This window comes from Sceloporus occidentalis, unplaced genomic scaffold (assembly GCF_023333645.1).
Source record: "Sceloporus occidentalis isolate IW3139 unplaced genomic scaffold, rSceOcc1.0.p SCAF_7, whole genome shotgun sequence".
In the NCBI taxonomy this organism is placed as follows: Eukaryota; Metazoa; Chordata; class Lepidosauria; order Squamata; family Phrynosomatidae; genus Sceloporus; species Sceloporus occidentalis.
This window is the reverse complement of record NW_028316987.1, coordinates 27,422,997-27,442,278: the sequence shown is the minus strand read 5'-3', so window position 1 is coordinate 27,442,278 and position 19,282 is coordinate 27,422,997. Positions and strand designations below refer to the sequence as shown.

Sequence of the window (19,282 nt, the reverse complement as noted above, 5' to 3'; positions counted from 1 at the left end):
CTCCAAAGTGACCTGAAGCAGCTTTATTTTGGCCTGTCTGTTTTGGCCCAAAGTCACAGGCATTTTCTGATGTCACTTAAAGACACTGGTATGGTGGGAATCTCTGAACTTTGCTGGAAAATCAAGTCCACAACCAAGTGCAGTAACACCAATTGTGGTGATATGCTCCAATTATGCTGGTATGCTAGGAGCAGATCCTACAACTTCGTGGAACCAAGGACCAAATCAGAGAATTTGGGAACATTTCAACAGCACAATTATAAGTGTTAACTGAGAAGTAAATGCCAATATGTTAGAACTGCAGCATAAGCAGGGTGGGCGGAGCTAGTGCCAAAAAGCTTGTGTAACTATTCTTTAAGGTTCCAGATGTGAGCCATAGAGATCACAAAGAACAAAAACAAAAAACAACAGAAAAGTATATACTAATCAACTATTTAATTGATTTCTAAACTTCCTTCCCATCCAATTATTAACTAATAATCATACCTGAAATACAATAGCAGGAAGAGTAGTTTGATAGTATCCATCTTGATCTGCTTCTGGCTCATTTTCTTTTAGCCAGTCTTTTTTATCTGTCTCCAGTGCTTTTCGTAGCCAGCCAATGATGTTGGACTACAAGAAAATTAAGTTTGAAATGTAAGAGACAGAAAAAATTATCTAGGTTCAAATTTTTAAAAAGTCTCATGTTTTGAAATTGTCAGAACCATGAAAGCATGGTTTCTGTCAGGTTTCTGAATATGTGATTAATGGAGGGAGAGGTGTTGGGGTTCAAACAATAAACTTATATGCTTGCTTGTTATTAGGGCTGATAGGCAGACTGATAGTTGCTGTGGCATAGGGGACAGCAAGTACCTAGTTGACATAGAGAGGCTGAGATGAGTGCAGCTGGCTAGGTTAGTTCTGAGAACAATAGGGATGGAATGTGTGTGAGGGGGATGCGTTGGTGTAGGAGAGGGGGTAGATGGTGGAAATGTCTGAGGTTAAAAGAGATAGTGTTAGTGAGAAAGTTTATAAGGGGGGGGGGTTGGTTTCTATGGAGGGAATAGAATGTGGGAATTGGGGGTGTGTATTAGTTTGGGTGCCAACTGGGGTTGGAGTGGATTTTTTTTGGTTTTAATATATTGCTTAAGTCTGACAAAAACACCGTTCATTATGAAGAGTGTTTCCAGAGATGATAGGCACATAGCTCTGCTGGTCTGAGCCAGCAAGGTTCCTGGGCTATCAGGAACCTTGCTGGACACCACCTGCGTGTCTCTGATGTAGAAGTAAACACTTAATGTAACAATGGCAACTGTAGAGGCCTTCACATGGACTTCTACCTTCTCTCCTGCCAATGTGTGAGGAATGATAGAACAACTACTCTCACTTTGGCTCATTCTTTACCCATGGCAGGGAGGTCCAGAGGCATACATGGGTACACACATCCATGGGCATAGGCCAACAGCACTGAATAATAGCCATTGCCCATTGCTCTTTTAAAAAGCAGGCCTTCATGGGTTTAGGAGCAGGGAAAACATGGGGTAGCTTTTGTATGTACAGAGATCTTGTAACACCTTTGAGACTAAATAAAAAGGTGGCAGCTTTCACAGACTTCAGTCTACTTCCACAGATGCATTTGAAGATGCCAAATGCAGCTCGGGAAGTAGACTGAAATCTACAAAAGCTCATGCTGCCAACCTCTTTCCTTCAGTTAGTCTCAAAGGTGCTACAAGATCTCTTTACATACTGATTTTACAGACTAACACAGCTATATCTTTGAATGCTATATAGTAGAAGGAAAAAATCCCTAAATTAAAAAAATCAAGATAAAGTCATGAAACAGAATTAACCCTCAGGGAGGGTGGAGAATCTATAATGCTCCAGATGTTATTAGATTCAAAATTATTTCAGTTTAACTTAGTAGGACTATTGGTCAGGATGACTGGAATAGCAGCCAGTAATTTTTGGAAGGCCACAAGTTTCACACTGATATCCTTGGGTCCAATTTAACCGTTGGGTCCAATGAATCTCTTACAAACCCACTCCTTGCTTCTGGTTTGATGAACTAACTATTGACAAGTCTCTGTAATTTACTATACACATAGGAATACATGAAACATTTTTTACAAAAATAGAAAAATATACCCCATGCTCTTGAGTCTCAAAAAAATGAAATTTATGATACAGGCAAAATGCTAAATTTAATCTGAGAAGTTGCTAAGGATAAAGAGGAAACCAGTATGCTCATAAAAGTTTATCATACGTGGGGAAAATTGGGGGTTTAAATGGGCATTATCCAGCGATATTTGCATGATCACGGTGAAGATTTTCATATGTATCATGATTAAAAATGACTTAACCTGGGAATAACTAAGGAATAACCAGCAACAAATCATTCATGGGGAAATCCCATAAATGATTTGTTGCTGGTTATTATCTGGTTAAGTCATCTTTAATCGTGATTGTGTGTAAAAATCTTTACTGTGATTGCGTGAATATCGCTGGATAATGCCTGTTTAAACCCCCTGATTTTCCCCGTGTGATAAAGTCCATATTTTTGATAGGTTCTCTTTCCTTTTTATCTGAATAGGGTTGAATAGGGCTGCATATAGATGAGTAAATATTTTTAAAGTTACATGAAATTGTATGTGTTGCATCTGTTTCTTTAAAGAACATGTTTTCTCCAGAGCTGGGATGTAAAGGGGAGTTACAAAATAAGAGATACACGAGTAAAAATACATATAGTTTTTTAAAAAAAATACAAAAAGTTATTTTTAAATTGCAATTAAATTATCTCTAAAATTAAAAACCATTTAAAGCATATCCTTCCAAAAGTAAAAGAAAGGAAATGTCACAAGACAAGTAAGTGTAATTCTTGCAGAGTACATGGAATGTCAAGTCCTCCAGTTTACTTTAAAAAAAAAGTTTTACAAATATTTCAAGAAGCTTCCAGGGTCGAAGAAGAACGGTACACTTCTTCTATCTGGGATGGCCGTCCTCTTCCACCGAGCGCGCAGCTTCGGGAGGGACACACATGGAGCGGTGAGGGAGGAAGGGGACACTTGTCTAGCCAGCCAGATCAGCCAAACCAACCCTGGCGATCAATGGGGTGACAGATGTCACTGCTTTTGTTGACCTTAAATCTGCATTTGATTCTATTCCCAGGAATAAGTTATGGGCCAAATTTGAAGCCACAAATATTGACAGACGTTTGTTAACCCTTGTGAGAATTCCTCTTTAGCCGTTAGATGTAATATTCATGGAAATACAACGAGATCCATCTCTACATCTAATGGTGTAAGACAAGGCTGTGTGTTAGCCCCGGCCCTTTTCAATTTTTATATAAATTCTATAAGTACGACTCTTTCAGCTGTACCATCGCACCATCCAACCTTATCAAACAGACCTATGTCAGTGTTAGCTTATGCCAATGATATTGTTCTCATGTCACTTACTAGGGTAGGCCTTAGCAGACTCTTGAAAGCCCTTGTAGACTATTGTGAAAACGATTCTTTAATAATTAACTATAGTAAGACCAAAGTTATGTTTTTTTCAAAAAAGTGTATATGTATGAATGGTCAATAAATAACAACCATATTGAACAAGTGACATTTTATAAATATTTGGGCATAGTCTTCCACGAAAAGGGATCCACAAAACTTCACCAAAAGACTGCAATAATGAATGTCCAGAGAAGTATCAAGGCGCTTTGTTCTTTCTATTTCAATAAGGGTGGTCAATATGTTCCTGCTGCCCTTGAGGTTTTTGTTGTTAGAATCCTATCCCAACTTTTATATGGCTCAGAGATCTATTCTTTCAATAATTTTGTCCCTTTTGAGACTGTACAGACCAAATTTCTAAGGTCTATACTTGGCATACCAAATAGTGTGCCAAACACTTCTCTTCGGTTGGAAGCTGGTTTATTATCAGTTGAGGCACGCATGTGGATCTGTAAATTCAATTTTTGGTTAAAATTGCTTGGCACCATTAATTTTAAAAGACCTTTTTACTTCTACCTGGAAGAAATCTTTAGCCATGAAGCTATCATTATCATTTATATCTTCACTAGCTTACCACAAGGCAAAAATTACTATCACACAGAGAATTAAAGATATTGACTTGCAAAGTCATAGAAGTCAATCACCATTACATTTTGTTATTGGGGAATCTGGGGAAACTGGAAAATGTGCTAGATATTTTGAATATTTGACCATCCCTAAGCAAAGAAGGCCTTTATGTTGGGAAGATTAAATATTCTGCCATCAGCAGTTCTGGAGGGAAGGTACAATAAGGTACCCTACCATTGTCGGTTTTGTCCCCGTGGCCTTGAGGAGATTGAGTCAATTAGTCATGTTCTTCTTAGCTGCCCCCTCTATATAGATAACTCCTATTGTCAAGTATTTACCCGGAAGGAAGAATAAATTTTATATTAAATAATTTTTAGCAGAGTCGCTAAATTTCTTGCAGCTGCTATCACCCTTCAGAGAGGCCTTCTAGTTCATTTCCTTCAAGGAGGAAGGGGCTGGTTTTCTTTTCCATGTGCTTTTGGTGAGATCTAACCTTATACAGTACTTTGAATTATTGCATTCTGGGAGTCACAGCTGGGAGGAGTCTCAACTTTAAATTCTACAGAAGGCTAGCAGAGCCATTCTAGTTCATTTCCTTCAAGGAGGAAGGGGCTGGTTTTCTTTTCCATGTGCTTTTGGTGAGATCTAACCTTATACTTTGAATTATTGCATTCTGGGAGTCACTGCTGGGAGGAGTCTCAACTTTAAATTCTACAGAAGGCTAGCAGAGGCGCGCGCCATTTTAATTTTTCTATATAATCAGGGAGGGTTTGGAGAATAGAGGAGAAGCTGACCTGAAAATATTGTTGGAGGGGGGCTCTTTAGTTTTTATTTTCCCTTTTTCCCTTAAGGGGCTGTGGGGACTTTTCCTCAGAGGAAGCAAGTCAGAGACTTTTCTCTGGAAGGAGCTAGTAGCCAGGAGCTCTACATAACTATAGGCCCAGTGACTTGAACTCAGTGCCAGAGTTTGGGGACAAAGGCCAAGTTTAGTAGGGGAAGCCCACAGTCTTATTTCAGTGTCTCCTTTAGACTTCTCAATATGGATACTGAAGGCCCTGTTGCAGTCACCTGCAGCACCTGTGGGATGTTTGTCTTCTTGCCTAGGGATATGGGGAACTTCACCTGCACTAAGTACAAGTTGGTAGCCCTCTTAGAAGAGAAGGTACAGCAGTTGGAGGCCCAGGTCACTACACTTCAGCATCATAGGGAGGAAGAGGTTTTCCTGACCAGAATGGACCAGATGGTCCTGGACAGGAAACACACAGAGGAAGTTGCTGGGTTGGAGGAGGTCACTTCACACACAACAGAAGTAGATAGTTGGAGGAAGGTCACACACAGAAGAAGCGAAACCAGGGAACATTCTGTAAGCTTACAGCTACAGAATCGATTTCAATCTCTCTCTGCTATCAGGGATGATGAGGAACAGCAGCAGGAACAGACCTCAGGGACAGAGCAGGGGACCCAGAGAGCTCCACCAAAGGGAATGGCCGCTGCTAAGCCTCGGAGGAGTTGAGTGGTGGTCGTGGGGGACTCTTTGCTGAGAGGCACTGAAGCAGTGGTTTGTGGACCTGATAAGATGTCTCGGGAGGTGTGCTGTCTCCCTGGGGCAAAGTTCCGTGATGTGACAGAGAGGCTGACAAGACTTGTCAAGCCTACTGACCATTACCCCTTTCTTTTGGTTCATGTGGGAACCAATGATACTGCAAGGCACAGCCTTCAGAATATCATAAGGGATTATGAGGCTTTAGGTAGGAAGTTGAAAGAGGTGGATGCACAGGTTGTCATCTCCTCTCTTCTCCCAGTCGAAGGGCATGGGCCAGGAAGGGAGAAGAAAATAGCGGATGTAAACAATTGGCTCCGTAGATGGTGCCACCAAGAACGATTTGGATTCTTGGATCATGGGCTGCGGTTCCATGAGGAGGGACTTCTGGCAAGGGATGGGTTGCATCTCACACCAGTTGGCAAAAACATTTTTGCCAAACCCTCAAGAATTTGATCAGGAGGGCTTTAAACTGAATTATGCGGGGGAGGGAGACAGTATTCTGGAAGGCAAAAGGGCTGGAGAAGATAGTCAAACTGACAGAGAGGGAACAAGGCAAACAGTGCAAGGACCCAACAGTGGGAGGAAAAAGAACTTGCACAGGCAGCAAGTAAAGGGAACACATGGTCTTAGATGCCTCTACACTAATGCACAGAGCATGGGAAATAAGCAAGATGAACTTCAACTCCTAGCACAACAAAGTAAATATGATATAATAGGCATCACTGAAACCTGGTGGGATGAGTCTCACTACTCGAATGTAGGAATAGAGGGGTATAATCTTTTTAAGAGAAATAGGCCAAACAGGAAAGGAGGAGGAATTGCCTTATATGTCAGGGACATTTACATCAGTGAAGAGATTCAGGACATCAATCCTGGAAGCGATGTGGAGAGCATCTGGATAAAAATTAAAGGGCAGGGAAACAACAAGGATGTTATGGTGGGCGTCTACTACAGACCCCCAAGTCAGACTGAGGAATTGGATGATGTCTTTCTAGAACAGATAACCACACACTCAGAAAGGAGAGATGTAGTAGTGATGGGCGACTTCAACTATCCTGATATTTGCTGGAAGTCAAACTCAGCAAAATCCTCAAGGTCTAGTAAATTCCTCACTTGCCTCGAAGACAATTTCATTGTCCAAAAGGTGGAAGAGGCAACAAGGGGTTCAACTATTCTAGATCTGATCCTAACCAACAAGGGTGACTTGGTTAACGGGGTGCAAGTGGTGGGGTCCTTAGGTGGAAGTGACCATGTTCTCCTGGAGTTTGTTATACAATGGAAAGGAGAAGCCAGGCAGAGTCAGACACGCATTCTAGACTTTAGGAAAGCCGATTTTAGTAAACTTAAAGAAATACTGGGTGTGATCCCATGGTCAACAATAGTAAAAGAGAAGGGAGCTCAAGATGGATGGGAGTTTCTTAAAAGGGAGATTCTGAAGGCACAATTTCAAACAGTTCCAATGAGGAAGAAAAATGGGAGATGTCTCAAGAAACCAGGATGGATGACTAAAGAACTTTCAACTGAGCTAAGATTAAAAAGGGACATGTATAAGAAATGGAAAAATGGGGAAATCAACAAAGAGGAATTCAAACAAATAGCAAGCCTGTGTAGGGGTAAAGTCAGAAAAGCCAAAGCACAGAATGAACTCAGGCTTGCTAGAGAGGTTAAGAACAACAAAAAGGGCTTTTTGGATATGTCCGCAGCAAAAGGAAGAAGAAGGAAACGGTAGGGCCATTGCGTGCAGAAGATGGCAAAATGCTAACAGAGGACAGAGAAAAGGCAGAATTACTCAACACTTTCTTTGCCTCAGTCTTCTCAGAAAAGACAAAGGGAACTCAACCTGACAATAATGGAGCAGAGGACAAAAAAGAGGAATTTCAACACAGAATAAGTAAGGAGATAGTACAGGAATACGTGTTCAACCTAAACGAATATAAGTCTCCAGGACCAGATGAACTACATCCAAGGGTATTAAAAGAACTGGCAAATGTAATATCAGAGCCACTGGCAATAATCTTTGAGAAGTCCTGGAGAACAGGAGAAGTGCCAGTAGACTGGAGGAGGGCAAACGTTGTCCCCATCTTCAAAAAAGGGAAAAAAGAGGATCCCAACAATTATCGTCCAGTTAGTCTGACATCGATACCAGGAAAGATTCTAGAGCAGATAATTAAACAAAAAGTCTGTGAACATCTAGAAAGCAATTCCATAATCACAAAAAGTCAACACGGGTTTCAGAGAAAGAAATCATGCCAGACAAACCTGATCTCTTTTTTTTGATAAAATTACCAACTTTTTAGATGAAGGGAATGCTGTGGATGTAGTATATCTTGATTTCAGTAAGGCCTTTGACAAAGTTCCCCATGATATTCTTGCAAACAAGCTTGTAAAATGTGGGCTAGACAAAGTAACATGGATTTGTAATTGGTTGACTGGCCGAAGCCAAAGAGTGCTCAACAATGGCTCCTTTTCATCCTGGAAAGAAGTGACCAGTGGGGTCCCACAGGGCTCTGTCCTGGGCCCAGTGCTATTCAACATCTTTATCAATGACTTGGAAGACAAAATTGGGGGCATACTTATCAAATTTGCAGATGACAACAAATTAGGGGGAATAGCTAATACCCTAGAGGACAGGATCAAGATTCAAAATGACCTGAATAGACTAGAAAACTGGGCCATAGCTAACAAAATGAAATTCAACGCAGAGAAATGTAAGGTACTGCACTTAGGGCGGAAAAACGAAAAGCACAGATATAGGATGGAGGACACCTGGCTGAATGAAACTACGTGTGAAAGGGATCTAGGAGTCCAAGTAGACCACAAGTTGAACATGAGTCAACAGTGCAATGCGGCTGCTAACAAGGCCAATGCGATTTTAGGCTGCATCAATAGAAGTATAGTGTCTAGATCAAGGGAAGTCATAGTGCCACTATATTCTGCTCTGGTCAGGCCCCACCTGGAATATTGTGTCCAGTTCTGGGCGCCACAATTCAAAAAGGACATTGAGAAACTGGAGCGTGTCCAAAGGAGGGCGACTAAAATGGTGAAAGGTCTGGAAACCATGCCCTATGAGGAACGACTTAGGGAGCTGGGGATGTTTAGCCTGGAGAAGAGAAGATTAAGAGGTGATATGATAGCCCTGTTGAAATATTTGAAGGGATGTCATATTGAGGAGGGAGCAAGCTTCACCTCAACATTAGGAGGAACTTCCTGACAGTAAGGGCTGTTCGACAGTGGAACAAACTCCCTCGGAGTGTAGTGGAGTCTCCTTCCTTGGAGGTCTTCAAGCAGAGGCTGGATGGCCATCTGTCGGGGATGCTTTGATTGTGATTTCCTGCATGGCAGGGGGTTGGACTGGATGGCCCCTGTGGTCTCTTCCAACTCTATGATTCTATGATTCTAGGCTATTTAAAACAGATTCAGTGAACTCTGGAAGTCTAATTATGGCTGATATTGTCATTGCAGACACCATGTAATTTGCTGTATGTAATTTTTTATATACTGCTCTATTTTTTATAAATGTCTATTACTGATATGCAGACTATGCTAAAGAGATTCTTTGAAACATTTTAATAACCTTTTAAAACACCCTGCAAGTTGACACATGTTAAAGATTTTTTTATGACTGTATAAGTGGTCATTATTGTATTGTATTTTATCATTGTGCTGGCTGTGTGCCGTAATAAATATATATATGCTTCCAGGGTCACAGCTGTCTATTAGCATCAAGAATTTTTGCAGTTGTGGCAGAATTATATACCAAGGATGCCAGTTGCAGTTTGAAGAACTCATTTACAAAATGTAAATAAAAATATAAATAAAAACTGGCCTAGATGGAAGAAAAAGACAATTGGGAGTAAATAGCATTTAATTCCTATTTAAATAAGTGAACGAAGTACTGTTGCAACTTACTGTAAGAGTTGACATATATGTACTAAGCAGCTCATCCACCACTTCTCGGGAAAGTAGAGGTTCCAGGGAATTCACATCCACTTCTGGTGCAAGTTCTGGATTTCCCATCATCTCTACACTATATTGAAGAGGGAACAGAACAGTGAAAGTTCATTTTTTACTCTAGTTGGGAGTAAATCCTTACAATAGATCTTGCTCCTTCTGCACACTTTCAAGGCAGGGCTTCTTCAAACTGTGAGTCATCTTATCCACCCTAGGTGGGAGAGCTAGGCCCTCCTTCCCAAAGAAGGAATGGCAAACTCTGCACAGAGATAAATGCACTGTGAGTGGCTACAAAAAGACAAAAAAACCCATCAGCCAGGATGGGAAGGATTCCCCTTTCACTGCTGCAGAAAAGAAACTCTCATGGCAAGCACCAGTGTTCCATTTTTCTGCACTGTAGGAAGTCAATCCTTACATGGGACCTACACAAGTGGTCACCAGGTGGGCAATAGCCCACTAACAAGACACAATCTGTTGCAGAATACAATTACCAAAGGGTACATCTGCCAAAACAAACTCGTCAATTTTGTAGTGCCTAATAAAAGATGACCAGGAAGTGGCCATCCTACAAATCTCACAAAGAAGTCACAGTACCCAAACTTCAGAAGTGGAGATACTATGAGTGGAACGTGCCTGAATCCCTTCAGGAACCTGCATGGAACTGTGGACATAAGCCAGTTCAATACCAGTTCAATACAAAGCCTCAGCTACTGAGACAAGGTGGAAGACGACACCCACCTGTGAAACAAACAGATAATCTGATTTATGAAAATCACTAATTCTGTCTAAGTAAAATTTAAGAGCCCTGAGTACATCCAATCTATGCCCCCCTTCTTCCTGTGGTACCTTAGGATCTCTTCAGGACAAAGCCTCAACAAGTGAGAACAGGGTGGAAGAAGACACTTCTCTTCTAAAATGAAATGAAACAGGTAACTTATTTATGGAAATTACTAGTTCTGTCTAAGTAAAACTAAGGAGTTCTGCACATCCAATCTGTGCCATTATTTTTCATGTGACACTTTTGGATCTGAGCAAAAAGAATGAAGAACAATTTCCTGAGAGATGAGAAAATGAATTCACCTTAGGAACAAACGATCACTCTAACCTAAGTACAACAAAATCCCTATTTAAAAAATACACCACTCCTTCCGGACTGACACAGCCCTCAGTTTAGAGAGCCTGTAAGCTCTGTAATTGTAACTAAATCTCTGAAAGCCTGTAATTGAAACCAAAATCAACACTTTCAATGTAGGAAACTTCATTTCCACCAACTTCAAAGAAACTGGAAATGTTCCTTCAGGTAAGCAAACCTGAGGTACTTCCTGTACACTAAGTGCACCAGGTAAGCACATCTCATGAAGATTAAGGGGCACCAAATAATCCTCCTCCTGAACTCCCACGCCCTTCCAAGGTAGTTTTCAGGGTCTTCATGCAGAACCTCCACTTCATTATAAATTGTTTGGCAATGTGAAGGTACAGAGTAGCTCCCCAGTATTTGTTTTTCTTTGGGACCAAGAAGAACACTAAGTAGGACCCCAACATTCTCTCTGCTAAGGAACAGAGTCTACTGCCTTTATTTTAACCAGGTGGTCTATAGTCCATAGCATATGCTGGAGCCGTTTCAAAGACCTAGGCACAGGAGACTGTAAAAAGAAATCTGAGTGTTTTGAAATGAAATCTATAGTATATTCTTCCTTCACAGGTTTTTCTTTGTTAAATCCTGAATACTGCTGCTGTTTGGACTGTAGTTTGGGAGAATTCCAAGACCTGAACTCTCGCTGTCTGAACTGAGCTGTGTATGGACAAAAGAGCTGAGTCCCAGATCAAAAGGACTTCTTTTCCTCTTTTTTTGGCTAATGGCAGCAATCCTTTCTTTTATCCTTGGTTTCAACCAACCTCCAAGGCATCACCACAAAATTTAGAACTCTTAAAAGGACAAGTAGCCAAAACAGCCTTAGACCGTTCACCATTTTGGCTACCCTCCTCTGGACACACTCCTGCTTGTCAACATCCTTTTTGAAATGTGGTGCCTAGAACTGGACACAGTATTCCAGGTGAGTCCTGACTAAGGCAGAAGAGAATGGCACTATTACTTCCCTTGATTTAGACACTATATCTCTATTGATGCAACCTAGTATCGAATTGGCGTTTTTAGCTGCCACATCACACTGTTCACACATATTTAACTTGTGGTTTACTAGGACTCCTGGATCCCTTTCAAACGTAGTTGTGTTAAGCCAGGTGTCCCACATCCTATATCTATGCATTTCAATTTTTTTCTGCCTAAGTTACATTTTTTCCTGCTGAAATTCATTTTATTAGTTTTTGCCCAACTTTCTAATCTTTTAAGGTCAGTTTGAATCTTGATCCTCTCTTCTGAGGTATTAGCTACTCCTCCTAATTTGGTGTCATCTGCAAATTTGAAAAGCATGGAATCACTCTCTTTCTGTAACATTTGCAATTACCTCTGCAATCACAAACTCCTGCTTAATTTTAGATCTGATCTCAGACACTGCCTCAGTTGCACTACGAGATAACCAGGAGTTAAATTCAGTGACTTTTCTACCTTTCTGGGAAAAAAAAAAATCAAACAAGCATGTAGAATCTCACTTTGGAAACATCCCCCTCATCTGGAGACAACTTTCCTCTTCCCTATCAGAAACAATGGGAAGCACAGAAACCACAGATTCCAGTGAGCATGCAGCAGGAGAAACCTGCCTGTTCTTTTCAGCTTTGCAAGGGAGAGAAATCATCACAGAACACTCCACCTCCTTTATCCCAGAGGACAAAAAGAACTCAGAGGAATGATGCCTTCTCTGCTGGCGTCTCCTTAGCTGGAGGTTTTTAAACAGAGGCTGGATAGCCATCTGTTGGGGGTGCTTTGATTGATGTTCCTGCTTGGCAGGGGGTTGGACTTGATGGCCCATGTGGTCTCTTCCAACTCTATGATTCTTGATTCTCCTTCTTGTTTACGGTCTTGAGAGGGACTCTACTTAATAAGAAACATTGTCACTGGGCCTGTGTTGCTTTTTGTGTCCAACTTACTCATTTCCACCATTTTGTGAAACCTCTGAAGCCACTGCCGTTTTCCCACTGTCTGAACCTCAGGTGCCTATAACCTGTTGAGCAATTAAAGAAATCCAGTGGTACAACTCCCAAAAACAGGGCTTAATTTTCAAAAAACAAGGGGTGGGAAGGAAGTGAGAGTGTTGAGCTCAGTCATCTGCATGGCTGTAACAATGCTCATCAGCACATGCTATGAAGCATCACCATGCACTTTCATGGCTAGAAATAGGGTCAGATCTGATTCTCTAGTCTGGATATGTCAGTCCCCATTAGGACTTATCTAGAGGGCATCTCCACCTCCACCCATCCCCTCCGATGCCTCATCTTTTGGGCCCGTGATCTCGTTCCATTTCCTATCAGTAGCAGTCCCTGTTAGCATAGGGAAGCTTGGGAAGAAAAAGCTAAACCTCTTTAAATTCTCATTTTAAATTTCTTCAGAGCCCTCAAAGACTGGATCAACACAAAGCCCTGCCTTCAGTGAGAGGCAGGATTGAACTGGGAGGGAGGTGCTAGCTGTCCTTTGCTTAATGTCACCCTCACTTGGGGTGACTGACAGTTTGAAGAAGTGCAATTTGAACAGTTTGAAGAAATGCCTTGGAAGTGCATGGAAGAAGCAAGAGCCATCATTAGGCTTGCCTCCCCAACTTGCAGGAAAATAGAAAGACAGCACATGAAGAAAAACTCAGTGAAATTATTTGTGTATCTGTAAGAACTTATGAATAGGATCTGTGGTTTTCCTAGGCTGCTGAAATGTAATGCAAGGAGGACTCAGCTCATGTGGCCAGATTATTTTGCACTGACTCAAAACAGCAAGACAGGTAATTAAAAGCAACATAATGAAGGATAGGTTGCATACCTATAACTTCAGTTCTTCATATGGTCATATGTGAACATACAAATTGGTTATCATGAGCCTGAGAAGTGCATCTTTCACAAACTTCTTGAGCATTACCTAAGCTTTTTGGTGATAGCTCTGCCCATCTCTACTGTCTATATATGGGCCTTCATGCCGAAACCACCAGTACCATGGATGCTAATGTAGAAATCCACAGAATAGCCAGGGCATGACAAGGTGAGGACGGGTGGAGTTGTATGAGTTCACAGATGGACCTTTGAAAAACTACAGTTATAGGTATGCAACCAGTCTTCTTCATGGTCTGTGACTCACACAAACTGGAAATTAGTAAGCTACACAAGCAGGAGGCAGGAGTGTCATTGTAAACAAGTCAAAGGTTTACTGAAAACTAAGTGAAATGCAAGACATCAAACATTAAACATGATAATACTCACTATCCATATATGACAGTAACAATATAAAAGTAGTTTAAGAGATGGAAATACCCTAAAACATTAAAACATAGGATAGCAGTCAACTTTCAGTGACACAGTCAAGATATACTGGAACGCAATACACCTCTCCCAAAGGACGTATCAGCTTGAGATCTCAAGTGAATCTGTAGTGAGTTTTGAAAGTCATGGCTTGCAACCAGGTAGCCAACCTGCAAATGTCCCTCAGTGGCTTACCAGCCAAGAAAGAAGAAGACACAGCAATGGGCCACATGGAATGGGCTCACATTTGAGCAGGAGGTCCTTTCAAACCAGTTGAAGTCCTCTGCCATAGCCACCCCCAAGGAAGGGGGGAAAGACAGGAGAGAGGAGAAGCAGAGAAGGCCAGGAGAACTCACAAACTGCTTTTGGCGAAAAGAAAAACTTCACTGGCTCGAAGAGACACATCCTGCTAGAAGCGTAGGCAGGAACAAGACGGAGGCCCAGGGGGGCTAGCTCCTCCCTATATAGGGGGCCGGTCTTTGTTCTATTGTCCCTGCCTACAGGAGCAAATTGGGAGGAGCTAACCCAGAATACAGGAGGTTAGGACCCTGTCTGCTGGGAAATAAGTGTGATACATGATATGAGTAATTTTGTATGGCTAATGTTGGTATTGTTCAATTGTTTGTATGTTTTTGTTTATTTGTATTGTCTTTTTTATGCATGAATATATATGTTTAATAAATATATTTTATAAAAAAAAGAAATGAAAAGCAGTCTTCCAAGACAGAAACCAAAGATTGTAGGTTCAAATGGTATCCCACAGAGTTGTCCCAAGATGAGTTCCAAGTTCCACATCGGTGTCAGGCCAAACACTGGAGGATGGAGGTTGTTGTAGCCCTTAAGTAATCTCTTCACCAAAGGACCCAGGAAGATTTCCCAAGGAGCTGAATGTCCAGTGGTGAAGTAACACCAGATCAAAGACAAAGATAAACCCCTCGTCACCAAGAAGCAGGATGTCCAGCCCATACCTGGTAAAGGTCTTGGAATGAGGAATACGGAGAGGTTCCAAGAAGTCTTGAAACTTCCTCCACTTGTGGAAGGTCAATAAGCGGCAGCAATAACATCCCTGACAGCAATGAGCAAGGAAGCTATCAAGCAATCCTCCATGCAGTGAGGTTGACGGTGTCGAGATGTCTGACTAGGTCTTGGTAGAAGGCGAGCAAATCCACTTTGCATGGAAACAAAACGTAAACCCCTTGGCAAGCCACAGTTGCCAGGGCCATCATGGTGTGATGAAAGCACTCTTTTCTGATAAAGCTTGGCTATTATCCTTGTGAGAAGAGAGAAAAAGCATACAAGGTGATGTGCACCAATAAAACAGGAAGTTATTTCTGTGTGAACTTCTTTTGATGAGTCCAGGAGCAATAGTCTCTGCATTGACTCGGAAGCAAAGAGCTCCAGTACCAGAAAGCCCCAGCGACAGAAGATCAGTATCAGCACTCTGTAATGGAGCATCAACTTGTGCAACAAATTTGACATCCTGCTGAGCACGTCTACCAAGACACTGTCTTCTCCAGGAAAGCGTATGGTTGCAACTGTGATGTTTCTCTTGATGCATCCGTCCCAGAACTGTTTATGAGATGGAGGAGAATCATAGTTCTACCCACCATATCACCTCCACCGTATCAATGATATTGCTGGTCAAAACTTATACCACTTTGCTTTGCAGGATCATCTCAAAATCAAAGGAGTGGAATGCCTTCTCCACCATCAATAATGCCTCTCCCCACCCCAAAGACAGACCTTATCTGAAGAACTTGTCAAGGTACGCTCCCCATCCTGTCATCAATGTTTGTTATAATGAGGTTGTACAAAGTTGAGGGAGGTTCAGAGATGCCACTTTGAATGTTGAGTGCTTTTAAACATAACCAAAGGCAATGTAGGACAGTCCTCACAATTGTGAGTCCTTTCGTTGAAAAGTCTTGAAAGGGATCAAAGTGAGAAATGAACCAGGCCTACAAAGGCTGCATTCACATAATCATAGTTGAAAGAGACTCCCAGTCAGCGTTTTCAGAACTGTCTGCCTGATGGTCTTCCTCTTATGTCTGCCAGATTTATAGAATCATGTAGTTGGAGATGACAAGGACCATCAAGTCCAACCCTCTGCCATGCAAGAATACACAATGAAAGCAACCCCGGAGGATGGCTGTCCATCCTCTGTTGAAAAACCTCCAAAAAAGAAGGTTGTCACCATGACAGACAAGATGCTTCTGTAACTGATGCTCTTGGAACTAAGGCCATCAGTTACACAAACATCATGGCTGTCATGGTGAGACATTCAAGGTCAACTCTGACTAAACCCTTTTACTCCAGATATAGTAATTCTTCAGCTTACAATAACCATTACAGGTAGGACTATGTTTACCACTATGAAAACGAGGCTTGCCTGCAATAACATCTGGCCTATAAGCACCTTTAATGTCGAGAATGCTCTTATGCATGAATATTGATACTGTGGAGATGACATGGTGGGCAACAGCTTTGAAGCAGTTGCACCTGAAGTCAATAGCCAGACTGGAGAGAGCGAGACTGTGACCTTTAGAACTAGGGAAGACTACAATCTCACCCTCAGAAACATTTCCCTCAGAAGGTTGATCTGCTTTCATCCAAGCAGGGGAATGTTGTGCTTCCTCTGCTTCAAGGGTAGGGCAGCTGCTCTCATGGAACAGCTCCAGAGGCCTTGATATCAGTAATGGTAGAACAATCAGGATTCAACTGTTCCTTTGGGACTGAGGGATGGCTCTGGTCCTTCTCCTTGGAGTGCTTTTTACAATGTATTTAATGTCAAGTCATCAACTGCATTTGACCTCTAGGTCCCACCATAGGAGAATGCCTACACACCACCCCACTAGACCACACAGCCTTTGAAACAGCTGAGATGGATTCTACCAATAAATGTTTGGCTTCAGGGTAAGTGGAAGAGCTGATAGCTGGAAATGAAGTGGATTTCTAAACTCTTTCTGCAGCTTCCATACCAACAGAAGTGGATGGCTAAGAAGATGGCATCTGAGGCCTGAGGGCCTGCTCATAAAGGAGTGCCTTCACATATAGCTCCCTATATTGTCTCTTTTGAGGCGTAAAGACAATATAGGAGGTACAAGAGGCTTCACCCAGACAACCAAGACACTTATACCCTGCCAAGACTTTAGCGCCACAGGAAACACACTTCTTGAAGGACAGCAATGAGGAAAGAAGCCTGGAAAGGAAGTACTGCTTTGACTGCCAACCCTAGGCAACCTGTATCCTAAGAGCCTGGTTAACTCCTCAGGCTGAATTGGCCAAAGGCAGATGTAACAACCAAAGCTAGATCAATTAATGTGGTTCCCATCAATGTTGGTGCAGCGGCAGATAAAACAGAACTAGCTGTTTTGGTGGGAGCATCTATATGGGAGTGCAAGAGGTAGCCTTTCTGCCAAAACACTTATGTAATAGAATCATAGAATCATAGAATTATAGAGTTGGAAGAGACCGCAAGGGCCATCCAGTCCAACCTCCTGCCATGCAGGAAATCCAAATCAAAGCATCCCCGACAGATGGCCATCCAGCCTCTGTTTGAAGACCTCCAGGGAAGGAGACTCCACTACACTCCGAGGGAATGCTCTAGAAGTTTCCGAAAGATGTACTGGGAAGGGGCAGGCTAACCCATTTGTGTATGGCACAAAGATCACAAAGAAGAACCTATTTAATAATACACAAAAATTTAAATTAATAAATTTCAAGTGCCAATTAGCATGTGATTATCAGTTGTCCTGCTGCCCTTGCAGTTATTGTCCAAAACACAAGAGGACAGAACCATGTTTCTTACGGAGCAACTGAATATAACTGTTTCTGTACATTCCACACTAATACCTGAATACCTTAGACACTAAATCATGTCTGATCTTGGAAGTTAAGCAGGGCCAGCCATGATTAGTACTTGGATGGGCTATCAATGAATACCAGGTGCTGAAGGCTATATTTCAGAGGAAGGAATTGGCAAAACTACCTCTGAGTATTCCATGCCTAAGAAATCCCTATAAAATTAAGGGGTTGCTTTAATTTGACAAGTAACCTGAAGGCACATACACACATACTCCCACCACTCCCTTAGTTCTCTGTAAGTAAAAGACAGAAGTTAAAAATTGTCTGTTTTTGTATCTTGATCAAGATTCTATCAGAAAATGCCTTTATGGGTATCACCAGAAGGAGGTTGGTTGGAAAAATGCAAGATGGCAGATGCAGAAAGACAATGGATTACTTTTAAAGATCTAGTTAAGATAACAAAGGAAGGAGAGACCAGAATGAAGATAAGGTCGAGAGAGGAAATAGAAAATATAGGAATAAAAATACACTGGTTTAGATATAAGCAATTAATGGAGATAACAAAAAAATAGTTAGAAAATATTGGAACAGAGGAATCCTCGAAGAAACTAGAAAATATAATTTTTGGAGAGACCAAGAAAAATATTTCTAATTTTTATGAATTGTTGTTGGAAAGAGAACTGGAACAAGAGGCAGTGAAGGAAACAATGATAAAATGGAGTCAATATATAAACCGTAATATAGATTTAGAAATATGGGAAAAAACGTGGCGGAAAACTAACAAATTTACAGTGTGTCAGAATTTGAGGGAAAATTATTATAAAATGTTGTATATGTGGCATTTAACCCCACTTAAATTGGCAAAGATAAATAAGAATAAGAACTCAAATCCAAAATGTTGGAAATGTAAGATGAAAGAGGGATCCTACCTACATATGTGGTGGAGCTGCAGGAAAGCTAAGAAGTATTGGGAAATGATTCATATGGCAGTTATGGAATCTTGGGGATATTCTTCGATATGAAACCGGAAATGTATTTATTAAATGTAACATCGGTAATACAGAAAGAGATGGAAAGTAAGTATTGGAAAATAATATTGTATATGGTAACATCAGCTAGACTACTTTATGGACAAAAATGAAAATCATCTCAGATACTGACAGAAGAAGAATGGATGGAAAAGTTGTTAGACATGAAAGAGTTAGATCTACTGACCAGAAATTTAAGAGGAGAAGACAATGGAGAGATTCAGGAAGATTGGAATTTAATAATAAATTACAGTGGTACCTCGGGATACGAAATACCCAGGTTACGAAATTTTCGGGATACGAAAAAATCCCATAGGGAATTATTGTTCCGCGTTACGAAAGTTTTTTTGGGTTACGAAAAAACTTTTGGTGCTTTTTTCGGCTTTTTCGCACCAAATCGCGGCTTTTCCCCATTAGCGCCTATGGGTTTTTCGGCTTACGAAGCCTTTCAGGTTACGAAAGCGGCCGCGGAACGAATTACTTTCGTAACCCGAGGCACCACTGTATTGGGAAAACAA

General features: G+C 41.4%; 1 protein-coding gene across 5 annotated transcripts in view; it reads right to left on the bottom strand.

Moving 5' to 3' along the window:
• LOC149309446 (exocyst complex component 3-like) overlaps nucleotides 1–19,282 on the bottom strand; it is a 67,186-nt gene that overhangs the window by 16,775 nt on the left and 31,129 nt on the right. For all 5 annotated transcript variants that reach the window (XM_089532477.1, XM_089532474.1, XM_089532479.1 and 2 more), the window contains 2 exons: nucleotides 9,499–9,616; nucleotides 487–612 (listed from right to left, as the gene is read on the bottom strand). In XM_089532477.1, the coding sequence (XP_089388603.1) occupies nucleotides 487–612; nucleotides 9,499–9,616 (244 nt within the window). The remainder of the gene's footprint in view (nucleotides 1–486; nucleotides 613–9,498; nucleotides 9,617–19,282) is intronic.